The sequence below is a fragment of the Acanthisitta chloris genome, unplaced genomic scaffold, assembly GCF_000695815.1.
Source record: "Acanthisitta chloris isolate BGI_N310 unplaced genomic scaffold, ASM69581v1 scaffold2977, whole genome shotgun sequence".
Lineage (NCBI taxonomy): Eukaryota > Metazoa > Chordata > Aves > Passeriformes > Acanthisittidae > Acanthisitta > Acanthisitta chloris.
The window spans coordinates 183,763-197,126 of NW_008683038.1; the positions used below are offsets into that span (position 1 = coordinate 183,763).

A 13,364-nucleotide genomic window follows, 5' to 3' on the forward strand; every position below is an offset into this window, starting at 1 on the left:
CTAGTTGTTATCAACTTATTTACTTATTTATTTAGTTATAGGCACATTAGCCTGTGCTTCGCTTTCCATGCAAAATATTTTAACACAAAACAGATTTGGGTCCTTTTTTTTTTTGTTTTGAACCACAAGTGAAAAAGCAATACATTTAGTTGGGAAGAAGGTTGCCAAATGGATGAAAAAGGCCTGCAAGTTTTCCTCTTGGTCACCCTTAGCATTTACGGTCAACTTTTCCCAGCTCAAAAACCAAAGTCTGCTCTCAATTAGCCTGGCATAGATCAGAGCAACTCCATTGACTTCAGACAGCTTTTCTGGATATAGAGGATTGTGAGACAGAACAGAATTTGGCCAATATTGTCTTTTTTTTGTTTTACCGGCACCATGGTTTTTTCTCTTTTTGGAAGACTTATCACTTGACACAGAGCAGATGACTGTGGACAACCTGTTTGATGTGGTAAACAAAAGCACAGTAACTGCCAAATGAGCTGATGAGTTAGGAAGAAAAGAAACATGAACATTGTGAGAAAGGAGAATGCTGAGGAAGAACTTGAACCTTCTGCTGATTTTGGTACAGAAGTCCAAAAATAAGCAAGAATATTGCCCAAAATAAAATTTAGTACAGTGAAAGAGTATGACTTCAATCTCTAACCATGTCCATCAGAAGCAATTCCGCTGGGAATAAGCCACTGTAAACCCAGACAGAAGACATCTGCAACCACATACAAAGTTTAGATACCAGCCGGAGCAACATCGTAATATTATCATTAATATTATTACATGTTTCCTATTGGGAAAGAAAATGTAGTGAAAGGATTAAGAAACTCAAACCCATTTTGCAGACTATCCTTTTGGAAAATACAGCACCGGAAAAACTTACGGCCAGCTTTTTTCCTTCCTCAAGAGGAACCAGGATCATGAGCCAAAAGAAGGTCATTAGCAGAAGACAGATCTCATGAATGAACAGAAGTCACTTTCAGTTTACAGAGGCAAAAAGTAATTTTTATCTATTTGTACAGATTCTTCTTTACATTAACAATGGAAGCAGAAGGGACATAAGAAGCAATAATTTTGACAAAACCAGGTGATGCCTGCATCATATTTTAACATATGATTTTACAATTTCAACACAAATTGCAGCATCCTAACCTTATGAAGGTCTAATGAAGTTCTATTAAAGTCTTTTAAGCCAATAAATATGTTACACCAAGGACCATGTGCTCAAATTTGAAAATTTGATTCGAGCAAACCTCTTTCCAAGTAAAGTTAATTCAAGCTCTATAAATGCGTAAAAACCTTGCATGATTCATTCGAGTTCATTATTTTTCTGTCTAAAGGTTAATGAATAGAAGCTATAAAGCTTTTCCTTTATTTTTTTATTTGTCCCAGCTTAGCTATCAGGTGTAGAGATACTGTTGCATGCATCTGGACTATTTCACTGAAAGTTGAGACTCACTGGAATATGATAAAGCAGGAAGGCTGTTTTTCCTCTTCCTACCACAACTACAGATCTGGGAAAATAACAAAACTAAAAATGCGAAGGGCAGAATCTCTTTATCTGAAGTGCTTGTTTACCAGAAACTCAGTGGGAATTATGAAAGAATCACCAGTTGACTAACATCTTTTTATGGCAACTTTAGAAATTTCACTGGGCATACAACTTGCATCTTCAGGTACTGAAACATATTCTGTGGTCTGAAACGTCCAAATGAAAAAAACAACTGATTTACTAGCTACAAGTAATACTCTCTTTATCTGATACGATGAGTTAAAGATATGGTTTAGCTGTTACAGCGGAGTGCCAGGTTAATGGCTGGACTTAATGATCTTACAGGTCTCTTTCAACCTTGATGTTTCTATGATTCTATGAGGATGGGGCAGGATTTTTATTTAACTAATATGCAAAGCAAAGATCAGTGTTACACACATTCATAATTGAATCTCTCTTTTCTTACAGCGGCAGATGAGCAAGCTAGAAATTCCAAATGGAGTTGAAAAGAATTTAATTATTTTCCTACAGAAGTTCCCAACCTGCAACCTGAAATTAAATTTGACTGCTTAGATAAAAACTTCTTTTATAGACTTAAACTGAAATTATGCTTCTAATTATGTCACTGTCAAAGAACGTGTGAGAAGAACTGGGTATTTTTTTTCAAAAATTAGGATAATTATTGATATTATGCTATGTTGGTTAAAAAATATTTCAAAGAACTTATGAAACTAATCTGCTGTGTTTCTATTCCCTTTATTCTAGTCCTACTAAAAATCAGCTCAAACACAAATTTATTAGGAGTTATTGAAGTCTGCAAAACAAAGGTAGCAGCAAATATTAATAGTGAGAAAAGACATTGGTAGAAGTTGGCGTCCTGCATGGCTTCTATTTGTTTAATTACAGTAAGAGAATGAACAATTTCTGTAGAGTTGAAGCATCTCCTAATTTCCAACCCAACTTCATGAGTGTAACAAAAAAATCAATAATATCTGCTTCACATTCATGAATACATTGTTAAGCCATGAAGCAGGGCCTAAGGTCATGCACAAGGCATCCCATGCAGAGCAGCTGAAGCCTCCAGCTGTACTCACACTGAAGATGCTTTAAACTCATCCTCAAATGCACTGTCATCCTTGTTACCAGCCTGTAAGAACATGGGGCTCTCAGCAATCAGCCCACTAAGGACAGGCCACAGAAGATGATGGAAAACAAGCATGAATACATTGCCAAATGTGAGAAGAAAAAGGTTTTAAAAAAAAAAAAGAAAATAAAGTGCTATTATGTGGTATATAACATGCAACTACTGTTTGAAATATCTGGAGTCTCATATTTTTATATTACCCGAATCCATTAAGCTTTAGTCAACTCAGTTTGCTTTGCAAGGAGGACTGCCTTACATGTAATGCAGGATTTTAAGGCTCTAAGTTCACATCCAGTGCTAATAAACAGAAACACTCAAAGAACTTCCCAAATGTTAAAATTAATACAAGATATGTTCTTCATGAACCACGCTCAGTTTTGCTGAGCACAACTGAAGCTGCCTGAAGCTTATGTATCTTCTGCTGCCTGAAGCTTATGTATCTTCACCTGAGCTAATCAGCCAGATCCCCTTTGTAGTCAACAAACAGCCAGTTTCAGAGCATGATTCATCTCAGTCAAAATTTCAGGCATTAGATAACTGAATGTCTTGCTGCACTCCACTGACATCAAAGGGAGGTGCACTGATCAGACTTCTGACTTACATGAAATTAATTCCAGCCCTCTTGTGCAGCAGTCAGACATGCTGAGGTTCTACAGCTCCTTTTTTTCCCTAAGCATGCACAGCCCAAGCCAACCATTATAGGACTGGCAAAGACACGATCTTCGACAGACTCCAGTGTTATACACTGCTGCTCAACTAGTCACTACTGCCTTTCTTTTGCTAAATACAAAACATTAGATATATTCGCTACTACAGTGTAGCCTCACAGTGAAATATTTATGTAGGAACGCTGATTGCAAAGGGGGAATAAAATAAGAATGAACTGCAACATATACAGAACAAACAGCTCTGCATAACTGTTATTATGCTCTTATTACAATCTTCTGTTATGTGGACATATCGAGTATAAAATCTGTTGATGGATGAAATTAAGTTTGGTTAGTTCCCATATCAATTGCTCTACCTCATGTGGTTTGGGTCCACTTCGTTAGGATAGATGGTGCCAAAGAACTTAGCTATGTAGATTAGTCAGCTACAAATTAATTTCTTTTTGGTGGTGGTGTCTTAACTCTCTATATTTTTTCTTTTTTTTATTTCAACAAAAAGCTGAAAATAAAGTCTGTCATATTAATAAGATACAACAAACATCACCGAAAGTAACAGGAGAGAAGAAAGGAATATTCCTCAGCTCATGCACTTACCTTTCACTGAGCTCTTCAACACGCTGTCCATGGCCTAGCATGAAGCTAGACTGACCGCATGGACTCGCAGGGGCCGACAAAGTGCTTTTGACGTTCTGCACAGAGTGCCTGCGGCTCCGCCGGCGCTCTAACCCCCTCCGCTCACCAGCACCAAGACTGGCCCTTCTCCGGTCCTTGCGCCCACTGGGAGGGGGCTCGGCACTCTCGTCTCCATCCTCATGCCTCAGTGTCATCTGAGAAAGAAAGGGAGAAGCCGAGGCTCTGACACAGTTCCTTTAGGCACCATAGGTCTTCACACTCAGGCTAAAAATGTCCTGGTCTCGATATGATTTGCTCCTGTTAGCATCACTATTTCTACAGCTATTCCTGTAAGCTGCTGTCTATCCATTAGTGCAGTGTGGCAGCTCTAAGAATGGAATTACATACTGATGCCTTGTATAGAATACTATAGGACCTGTAACAACACATTTATGTATCTCTCAATTTGTATTCGGTTTCTTTTTAACATAAGACTGAATTTTTAGGGAAGCTGAGCAATGTTGGACAACTAGTTCTCTTTATTTCCTTCCAAAATACTTAGGTGAAGTCTTGGCTCTAGTGAAATCAACACAAAAAGCCTCTCATGCATTGACTGAACACTTCCTCATGTTTAGACAATACACCTGTAATGACTGAGTGGAAGCTGCATGTACTACTTTAGAAAGTGTTGGAAATAGTAGAGGACTAAAATATGGGTGGCAAACCTAGTATCTCAAACTACAGCATGCTGTTGACATGCTGATGTGACATACCTCTAAGAGAAACAAAGCAAGTGCTACCTTATGGTATGTCAGGAGAGATATCCCTGGCAGAAACAACGAAGGTACTAGTGGATCTCATCCGAAATGCAGCCTAACATTTCAGTAATTTTATATGAGAAAGATGCACTCAAACAGGCACAGAAGAGGGCAATGTGGGTGATCAGAAGAATGCACATCTTCTTGTTTCTGTTGGTCTTGTTATTCTGATAACTCTTACCAGAAGGGATTTGAAAAAAAAAATAAACTAAAAGCTAACAAAGGCAGGGGGAAGTGAGATATCTCTGCTTAGGGTGTAAAACCTATTTCAGTGAGGAAGAAGAAATTGTTCAGGTAAAGAACAACATTGGCAGAAGAAAGGAACAACGTGCATATGCATGTCTAAATTTAGTCTGGTCATCAAGAGGACCCTGGTACTCAGCTAAGTCAACTGTTAATTTTGCAATCAAGTGTTTCAGTAGGCACAGCATGCACAAACCCTCATCACCATCTTTTAAAGAGGACTTCATAAGCTGATGCCTCTGACAATAGAAAAACAAAGAAGATTATGGAGCTTTTTTTCTTATTTTGGCCTGACTCTTCCTGAAAATTGGAGTATATAAAACTTAACTATGCTAAAGTTAGTGAAATGTCATGGGTGTAGAGTTGATGAAGAAAGTGGAGAATCAAATATATCAAATCCTTTGGTAGACTTAGGCAGAGATGAAGTCATTTCATTTCATTGCACCAGAACATGAATTCACATTTACATTACATTAACTTCAGCCTAAACTTCCCCACTCCAACACTTCCCAGTGTCTGAAAAGAGGCTAATTATTAAGAAACTGGATATCCTACCCTTACATTTATATGCTTCAGAAGTAGTTATTTTTTACCTAGGTGGTAAATGTGGAGTCACTCATTACGCCATTGCTGCAAACTGCATAGGATCTGGTCCAGGGTAAACTCATAAACAAGGACTTGCTGGATATTCAGCTGCAGAACAAGTGGTATTTGTGAAGCTGAGCTCAGTCAAACCTTTTTCACGAGCTGAATACTTTTGCATACGGAAAGAACTTCTACTTACTTCAGAATGTGTAACTAGCAGTTGCAGAAAGTTTTAATTGCAAACAGAACTGCCTCTAAGGAGGCTAGTAAATGTGCTGGTTTGCCTTGGAGCATGCCCCAGCTTTGGTATGAAATGTCTTTGCATTAAATGCAGCTATGTACCGTAGCAGGTCACATATACAAACCTGTATAATGCTTCAAACAACCAGATGTTTTTCTTTTAAAATAAAATAGATAACCAAATTTCACCTAGGTTACATTCCCCCCTCCCCTTGGCTTTGAAGTTTGCACAAGCTGCAAGATGCATAAAACAGGGCATGTTATATTACCTCATAAATGTTAAATTGCTCAACTAAGTCCAAGTCTGTTCCTTTCTTGTTCAAGTGTCTCTGTGAAATAGCTTCAATGCCTAGCTCTTCCAGACAGTCCACCACGTCGTAGAAAGAGTCTTGATCTGGCAATCCTGACAGCGTCTAAGAATCAAAGGAAAAACATTTAAATCTGTTTGTTTTGAGAAGAATTAAACAAAGGTTTTTAGAAGCGGGTGGCAAGTGCTGCTATGTATGATTTCAATAAAGTAAAACCCACAATATGGGATTAGAGACACCGCTAGAAAATAAAAAACAAGTGGCACAGCTTTTAACAAACAACTCTGTGCGCTGTGTAGAAAAACGAATAATTGGTGAAACAAATCAATGCTGTTATTTCATACCAAAAAGTATGGAAAATGTGGGTCTTTAAAATACACAGTTGGATTCTTCCTGGCTTCATTCAAGTGCAGATTTAAAGAACTGAGAATGTTAAGGCATGAAAGACAGGGATAAAAGCAAAGAAAGAGAAAAAAATAGTTTAGCTAAAAAGAGTGAAGCTGATTTCCTACTGATTCCTGTAAATTTGGCCTTAAGAAGAAAAAGTCCAGTGCACAGCTGTGTGATGTCAGGACAGCAGGAAATATCCTGCACCATGCACCCACTGTCCTCCACATCTGCAGCAGTGGCTACCCTCCCTGTGCACAAGTTGTTTTATATTACAGAGATAGTGAATCCTCTCCTCCCTTTCAACTTGACAAGTCTTATTAAAGGTACACTGAGTCCTTAACTCCTATAAAACATTAAAAGAGTTACTAATTCCTGATTATGGGGTATCGCAGTTTAACCCCAGCTAGCAACCAAGAACCATGCAGCTGCTCACACACTCCCTCACCAATGGGATGGGGGAGAGAATCAGAAGGGTAAAAGCTAGAAAAACTCATGGGTTGAGATAAAGACAGTTTAATAGGAAACGCAAAAGCTGCACACACAAGCAAAGCAAAACAAGGACTTAATTCACTGCTTCCCATGGGCAGGAGATGTTCAGCCATCTCCAGGAGAGCAAGGCCCCATCATGCATAACAGTTCCTTGGGAAGACAAACACCATCACTCCATATGTCCCCCCTTCCTCCCACTTTATATACTTAGCATGATGTCATATGGTGTGGAATATCCCTTTGGTCAGTTTGGGTCACCTGTCCCAGCTGTGTCTCCTCCCAGTCTCCCATGCACCCCCAACTTCCTTGCCAGCATCACAGTATGGAAAGTAGAAAAGGCCTTGGCTCACTGTAAGCACTGTTCAGCAATAACAAAAACATATCTGCATTATCAACCCTGTGCCCTGCACAGATCCTAAAGATATCCCCATACTAAGCACTGTGAAGAAAGTCAATTCCACTTCAGCCCAAACCAGCACATTCCACCCCTTATTCCATACCATTTATATCATGCTCAGGTCCTACACTTCAATACAACTTCATTAACCACCACCTCTGTTCACATTCTTTGATGTAATACACAGATATTATTCCCCTAGTCTATGGACCACTCCTGCAAAATGTCCACAAAATGTCCATAAAATGTCTGCTGAATTCATCTAGTCCGTGACTTTGGGCTTCATCTGTTCTGGTGGTCACTCAGGACAGGAGAGGTGGTGGGTTGCTTGGAGTTACTGGGCACCAAACCCAGCTCAGGTCAGGTCACTGCTGCATTTGCACTGCTTCTTGTCAGGCTTCTCATCCATTGGTTCAAGTGGTTCCTGCTGTAGTAATTCCTGTAACATGCAGCTCAAATCATGGCTTAAACAATTTAAAGGCACATCCATTGCAATCTCCATCCCTGGTCCTTTTGGGCCAGGTGCTCTGGTGTAACATTGCAATGAACTCCTCCCCTTGTTTCCAGCCTGGCTAGCAACAAGGGGTTCCTGCTTGAGTCCATCATCAGTATAGTCCTTCTGGGCTGCAGGGGAACGCTGCTTCACCATGGTCTTCACTATGGGCTGCAAGGGAATCTTTGCTTCCCCTGCTCCAGTGTGGGGTCCCACCCACAGGAGACAGTCCTCCTTAAACTTCTCCAATGTGGTTCCTTCCCATGGGCTGCAGTTTTTCACAAACTGCTCCAGCATGGGTCTCCTGTGAGGTCACAAGTCCTGCAAACCTGCTCCAGCACAGGCATCTCATGGGTCACATCCTCCTTCAAGCATCAAACCTGCTCTGGCGTGGGGTCCTCCGTGGGCTGCAGGTGGGTCTCTGCTTCATCATGGGCTCATCAACAGGTCATAGTCCCTTCAACTGAAGTTCACACTGGAGTTCCAGCCTGGCCAGTACAGCAGCAACACCCTGGCCCTCTGCCAGCCCAGGCACATCCCCATGGATCTTATCAAAGTGTTCCCAGGCACAATACAGTAAGGTGATAAGCAATACAGCAAGCAGCAAAAGCAAAAAGCAGCAACTAATGAGCACTAGACTAATACACAGTCAGGAAGGCAAAAGGTAAGCCCTGCTGCAAGCACGAGAGCCTGCTCATTGCTAGTTAAACATCACTAACAGCTATAAATTAAATCTAGTATATACCAAACAAATCTATAGAGTACAGAATGGCAAGAAAACTAATGAAGTTGTATTGGGGGTGGAAAAAAAGGTTTTATGGAAGTGTATCAGCCAAACGTTCTCCTAAATAATAAAAGCTATTAGACAACATATTCAACTGGTAATAGCACAATATTCTTATCACTACATATCCTCAGTTATGTTTCTAAACAAAACCTGACATAAGTTAGCACTAGGCTATGCCTGGCTTCAGATTGAAAACCTCAATTTATTTGCAGTTTCTAAAATGGCTCACACTGGTTAGTAAAACTAGTAAGTAAGGTGCTTTCTGTCATTTATGAAGCAATCACAGTATAAAGCAATGATGCAGAGATGATACAGACAACAGGAAGTCCAATGGGTGTGCAGTATTTTTCCTGCCCTGGTTACTGAATGCCCAACAGACTGGTCTCCTCTTGCAGGCCCATGCACTAGATAGAGAGACAAGAGCTAAATCCTACATGTTATGATGAAAAGCACTGCATGGTAAATAAACACACTTATGGGCATTAGCCAAGTTTTCAATTGCTTTGGGATAGGAAGAAGCCTCTCTCATGTATTTGTTTTCCCAGGAACCACAGCTTCTAAAACATCTGGTGTGGCTGATGTCAGACACAGGACTGAAGATGATCATTGCTCCAGTGTGGCAGTTGTGATGTTCCCAAGGCAGGTCATTGATAACTGATGTTGCAGCTGCTGTTTTAACACCACACTGACCTGCAACAAGCACTTTTTCAACTACACCTGTTGGACTGCTGGTAGGTGGTACTCCAGGCTCCAACTTGTAACCACTGGACTGGAAGCTGAAGCTTAAATTCTAATATTACACCAGACATGCTAAAGAACATTCAGTGTTTAATCTGAATATACTAATGCATATTAATTTTTATGTCCCTTGTAATTATTTTATCTATTTAAAAATGTATGACATAAGAGAACAAGCAATATTAACTACAGGTAAACAAATCAGGACGAATCTTACATTTTACAAAGCGTAATCTCAGTAATAAAGAGATTTTATAGCAGTTGAATAGAAAGTGAGTTAAATGCAACATAGATTAATTTTTTTTCTGCATTGATAAGTAGTTGGTGAGGTTTTTTAATACAAAGGAAACACAAAGGCTTTAATCTATCCAGACTTCAGTAATAAACACAAGGAAGTAGAGATTAGAATAACATCTAACAGATCATAGCAACAAACCTAAAGAAGATAACAAAGATTATACTGCAACTATACATTATAAGAAGTATCTGCACTGGGATCAGTCTCATTTAAAAGATTCTTTAATGCCTGAATCCTCCAAATTAAGAGAGGGTTAATGAAATATCAGCATAAGTAAATTGGTTAAGCATCAACAAAAGAGAGGGAGAGGATAAAAGGACTGGAGCAATTCATATGTCTGGGCAGATGTGTTTTCTGCTCTTGAACAGGAAGGAAAAGAGTCTGTAAATGTATACATGGAGAAAGAAAATGGAGCAGAAGTATGCTTCCTTAAGACAAATCCTTCATGAGGACTCTCTCTGCACTGAAAACTTTGACATTTCCTTGCCTAAAGAAGCTGAAACCATCTGAGCCTTCTTTGTATTCTCTGCGGGAGAAAAAAATTACAACTGTTACATGCTGCTTGCTGTTTTCTCTATAATCATGAAAAATATCCCATTAAAAACATCATAAAACTGCCCATAAGCCAGATCATAATTATAAGTGTGGATTTGTGGGATTCCTGTCTTCCTTGATCTTCATAACTGCCTTGCTGCTTTGACTGTAAGATTCTTTTTCTTTTTGTGTGCTTTTAAAGAACTACCTCCTCCTAAAAATAGCTTTAAACATACTGAGTAACTCAGACTAAAGGAATCAACTATAGGATAATAAATGAGCCAATAGAGAACAAAATCTTTCAGGAAGTCACACATCAGGTAGATTGCAACTGCACAAATGATGATGAGCATTATCTTGGGAAGAGGAATCACTACACAAAACAACAAGGTTTAGAATGGAGTCATTAAAGACTAGTCACCTTGGCTTAAACACCAGCTACAGACAAAAGCACATGTTAACTACTGATGCTTTTCAGTAGTTACATCAGAAAGAATACATCAGTGAGATAAGATAGTCTTTAAAACTCAAGTAGGACCTTACTAGCATGGAAGCAGGAGCAAGGGTGACCCTAAGCAAAAGTACAGTAACATCAGTAATGTCACCAGGAGAGGTTAGTCCCTCTCAGGCATATTTGCTGGACAACATCTGTCATTAAGAAATCATTTTATAAAAAACTCCCGAACAGCAGAACAACCCACAGCCTCAACCATGTAGCCAAGAGCTCAGTAAGCTGGCAGTTTGGTTTATGATCTCCACCAAGAAACTCGGGATCTTCAAGTGAATATAATGAGTAATAATAATATTTCACAATACTCCATCCTATTAAATATAACCATAAACCACACTGTTATTTTGATTTGCCAGTAGTATGCTAGTTCTGTGCTCTTTCAAAAATGAATCTTTGATTTTAGTCATCCTAAGATGTGTCTAGGACTAGATGCTGATTTTTAAGGAAAATTTCTAACTTTGATGGACCTTCCATTTTCTCCATTCTCTCCTTCTCCATAGCACAAGTAAATACTTCAGAAAACATTTGTTTTTACTGAAAAGCTATTACTTGTAAATCAGGTCACCAGAAAATATAAGGAAATAAGAAAAAATGTAACCTCACTTTTTTAAGCAGAAGTACTCTTACTAGCACTCAGACCTGTGAAATTCATCATATTTACTTTGCAGTAATAAAATATATTTAAAGTACCAGAACTAAGAAATTGTGCACAATGCAAGCCTTTGTAAGCATGTGATCTTTTCACCAGCACTTGCTTTGTTTCTCCCCTTGGATAATCTGTTGAGTTAGTTTGTTGAGTTTTCGTTAGCACTGCGTTGTCAGCGCTGGGAGATGAGCCATATCGTACCACAATTCCACACAGCATCTAGCAAAACAGCAATTCTGCTGCCACTGGGTGACTGCCACGCAAGTAACAAGAGTGTGCTGATTGATTACAGCTTGTCCTGCAGTTTCTCCATGACAGGTCCCCTCCATCATGTGCTCTCAACAGAGAAGTTGAAAACACTAACATCAACTCTACCAGTTACGCTAACAAAGTAAACAAACCTTGTTAATCAAGGTCATTGCGTAAACCAGTAGTTCAGTATCAACCCCATCCTTCTCCTCCAGTATCTCCATGATGTTAGACCATGGCTTGGCTCCTAAAGGAAAAGCAGAAACAAATGGTTATGGTGATCAAAATGGAGAGCTATAGCATTAACACTTACCTAGGAATATGTAGCCAGGTGAAAGATCAGGCGGAAAGATGCAGCTTTCTCTACAGTCTGTCCTGCTTCCCTGAGAGTGAAGTTACTGTAGACAGTGAAAATGAGGGGGAGGGGGGGAATTTTACCCAACCTGTCATAGGTTCACATAGGCTTTGATAAGTCTTCCAAAAAAACCTGTATGCTATGATTTCAGTGCACCTGTTGCTTACATTCCTAGTGCTATTGCTGAGTTACACTACATTAAGGTAAGTCCTGTTAACAAAACAGTGTTGCAGAGAAATGCAGTTTTCAGAAATTACAGGCTATGTGTCTCGGATAAAAGAAATTATCAATGAGGGGAAAAGATTTTTGCCGTTGTTCTTGCTCAAATTATTTTAATAAGAAGCCTCTCTACATAAATTTCAGATACATTTCTCTCATTTCCCAGTAAGTCAGATCAAAATTTGTGCTTGTAGTTACAATGTATTTTCTTGATTTGAATTTGCATCTGATGCCTAAACCCTAGTGGATTGTTTTGCTATTATGCTAAAAAAATTAGACAGGCAATGCCACCCACACTCAGATAACCTCTTGTGTGGAAGGTACCTGGTAAAACCCTCCTATTTCATTTGGCTAAATGGCAAGATGGTTGCATTTACTAGAGAAAAAACACCACAGAACTATTTTATCTAGGAAACTGAAGTAAATAACAGAAGTCTATAATTCATTGTTTTGTTTGGAGTAAAGCTCAAGGTGAGTAGGACAGAGAGCAAACCCTAATCCAGAGATACTCAATTCAACTACAGAGCATAACTGCAAGAGTCTTTGGATTTCAGAGGGGAATATACAGAGCATTCCAAGAGTCCACATTCCCTAAACACTACAGGGATGATGAGAGTTTGAGTATAATCAGGCAGTAAAACAAAAACATGCCATCACAACAACCTGTTGCTGACTGATCACGGACTGCAAGGTCTAAACTCTGCATTACCCTCACAGTGATAACAGTCCCTGTTTACTCCTAGTGGTATCATATATATACCTTGCTAGACAGATATAAAATCTCTGCTAATCAAGGATCTGCATTTTCAAGGCAGTGGCAGTGCACTGTGTAGAAAACCCATCTACTAATGCATGTGCAGACAGCAAAATTTTTCCTGTTTTCTCTCCCCTTCTTTTTAGACAGTCTCTGATCTGATTACCTACTGGATAATAAACCAGAGGTTCCTTATCTCAAGCGAAATCAAGGGAGGAGGGGGATTCACTCTCAGCTCTCCAGATGTATTTATGTGTATTACTAATTGAATGCTAATTCAAATACATGTTTGTAATGCAAATACTCTAGATACTTCTTTACCAGATTCTCTATATTGCTAGACATTTTGTGCAGTGTATGTTCAAAAGACATGTGGAACAAATTCACTGGGCTCACAAATGAT

The 13,364-nt window shown here is 39.2% G+C and overlaps 1 protein-coding gene across 1 annotated transcript in view; it reads right to left on the reverse strand.

Annotated features, from left to right (window-relative positions):
- The window catches only part of FHOD3 (formin homology 2 domain containing 3), a 122,919-nt gene that overhangs the window by 103,103 nt on the left and 6,452 nt on the right, over positions 1-13,364 (reverse strand). Inside the window, exons 2-4 of the mRNA XM_009078745.1 lie at positions 11,786-11,880; positions 6,063-6,206; positions 3,897-4,122 (exon numbers count right to left, since the gene is read on the reverse strand). Coding sequence (XP_009076993.1) covers positions 3,897-4,122; positions 6,063-6,206; positions 11,786-11,880 — 465 coding nt within the window. The remainder of the gene's footprint in view (positions 1-3,896; positions 4,123-6,062; positions 6,207-11,785; positions 11,881-13,364) is intronic.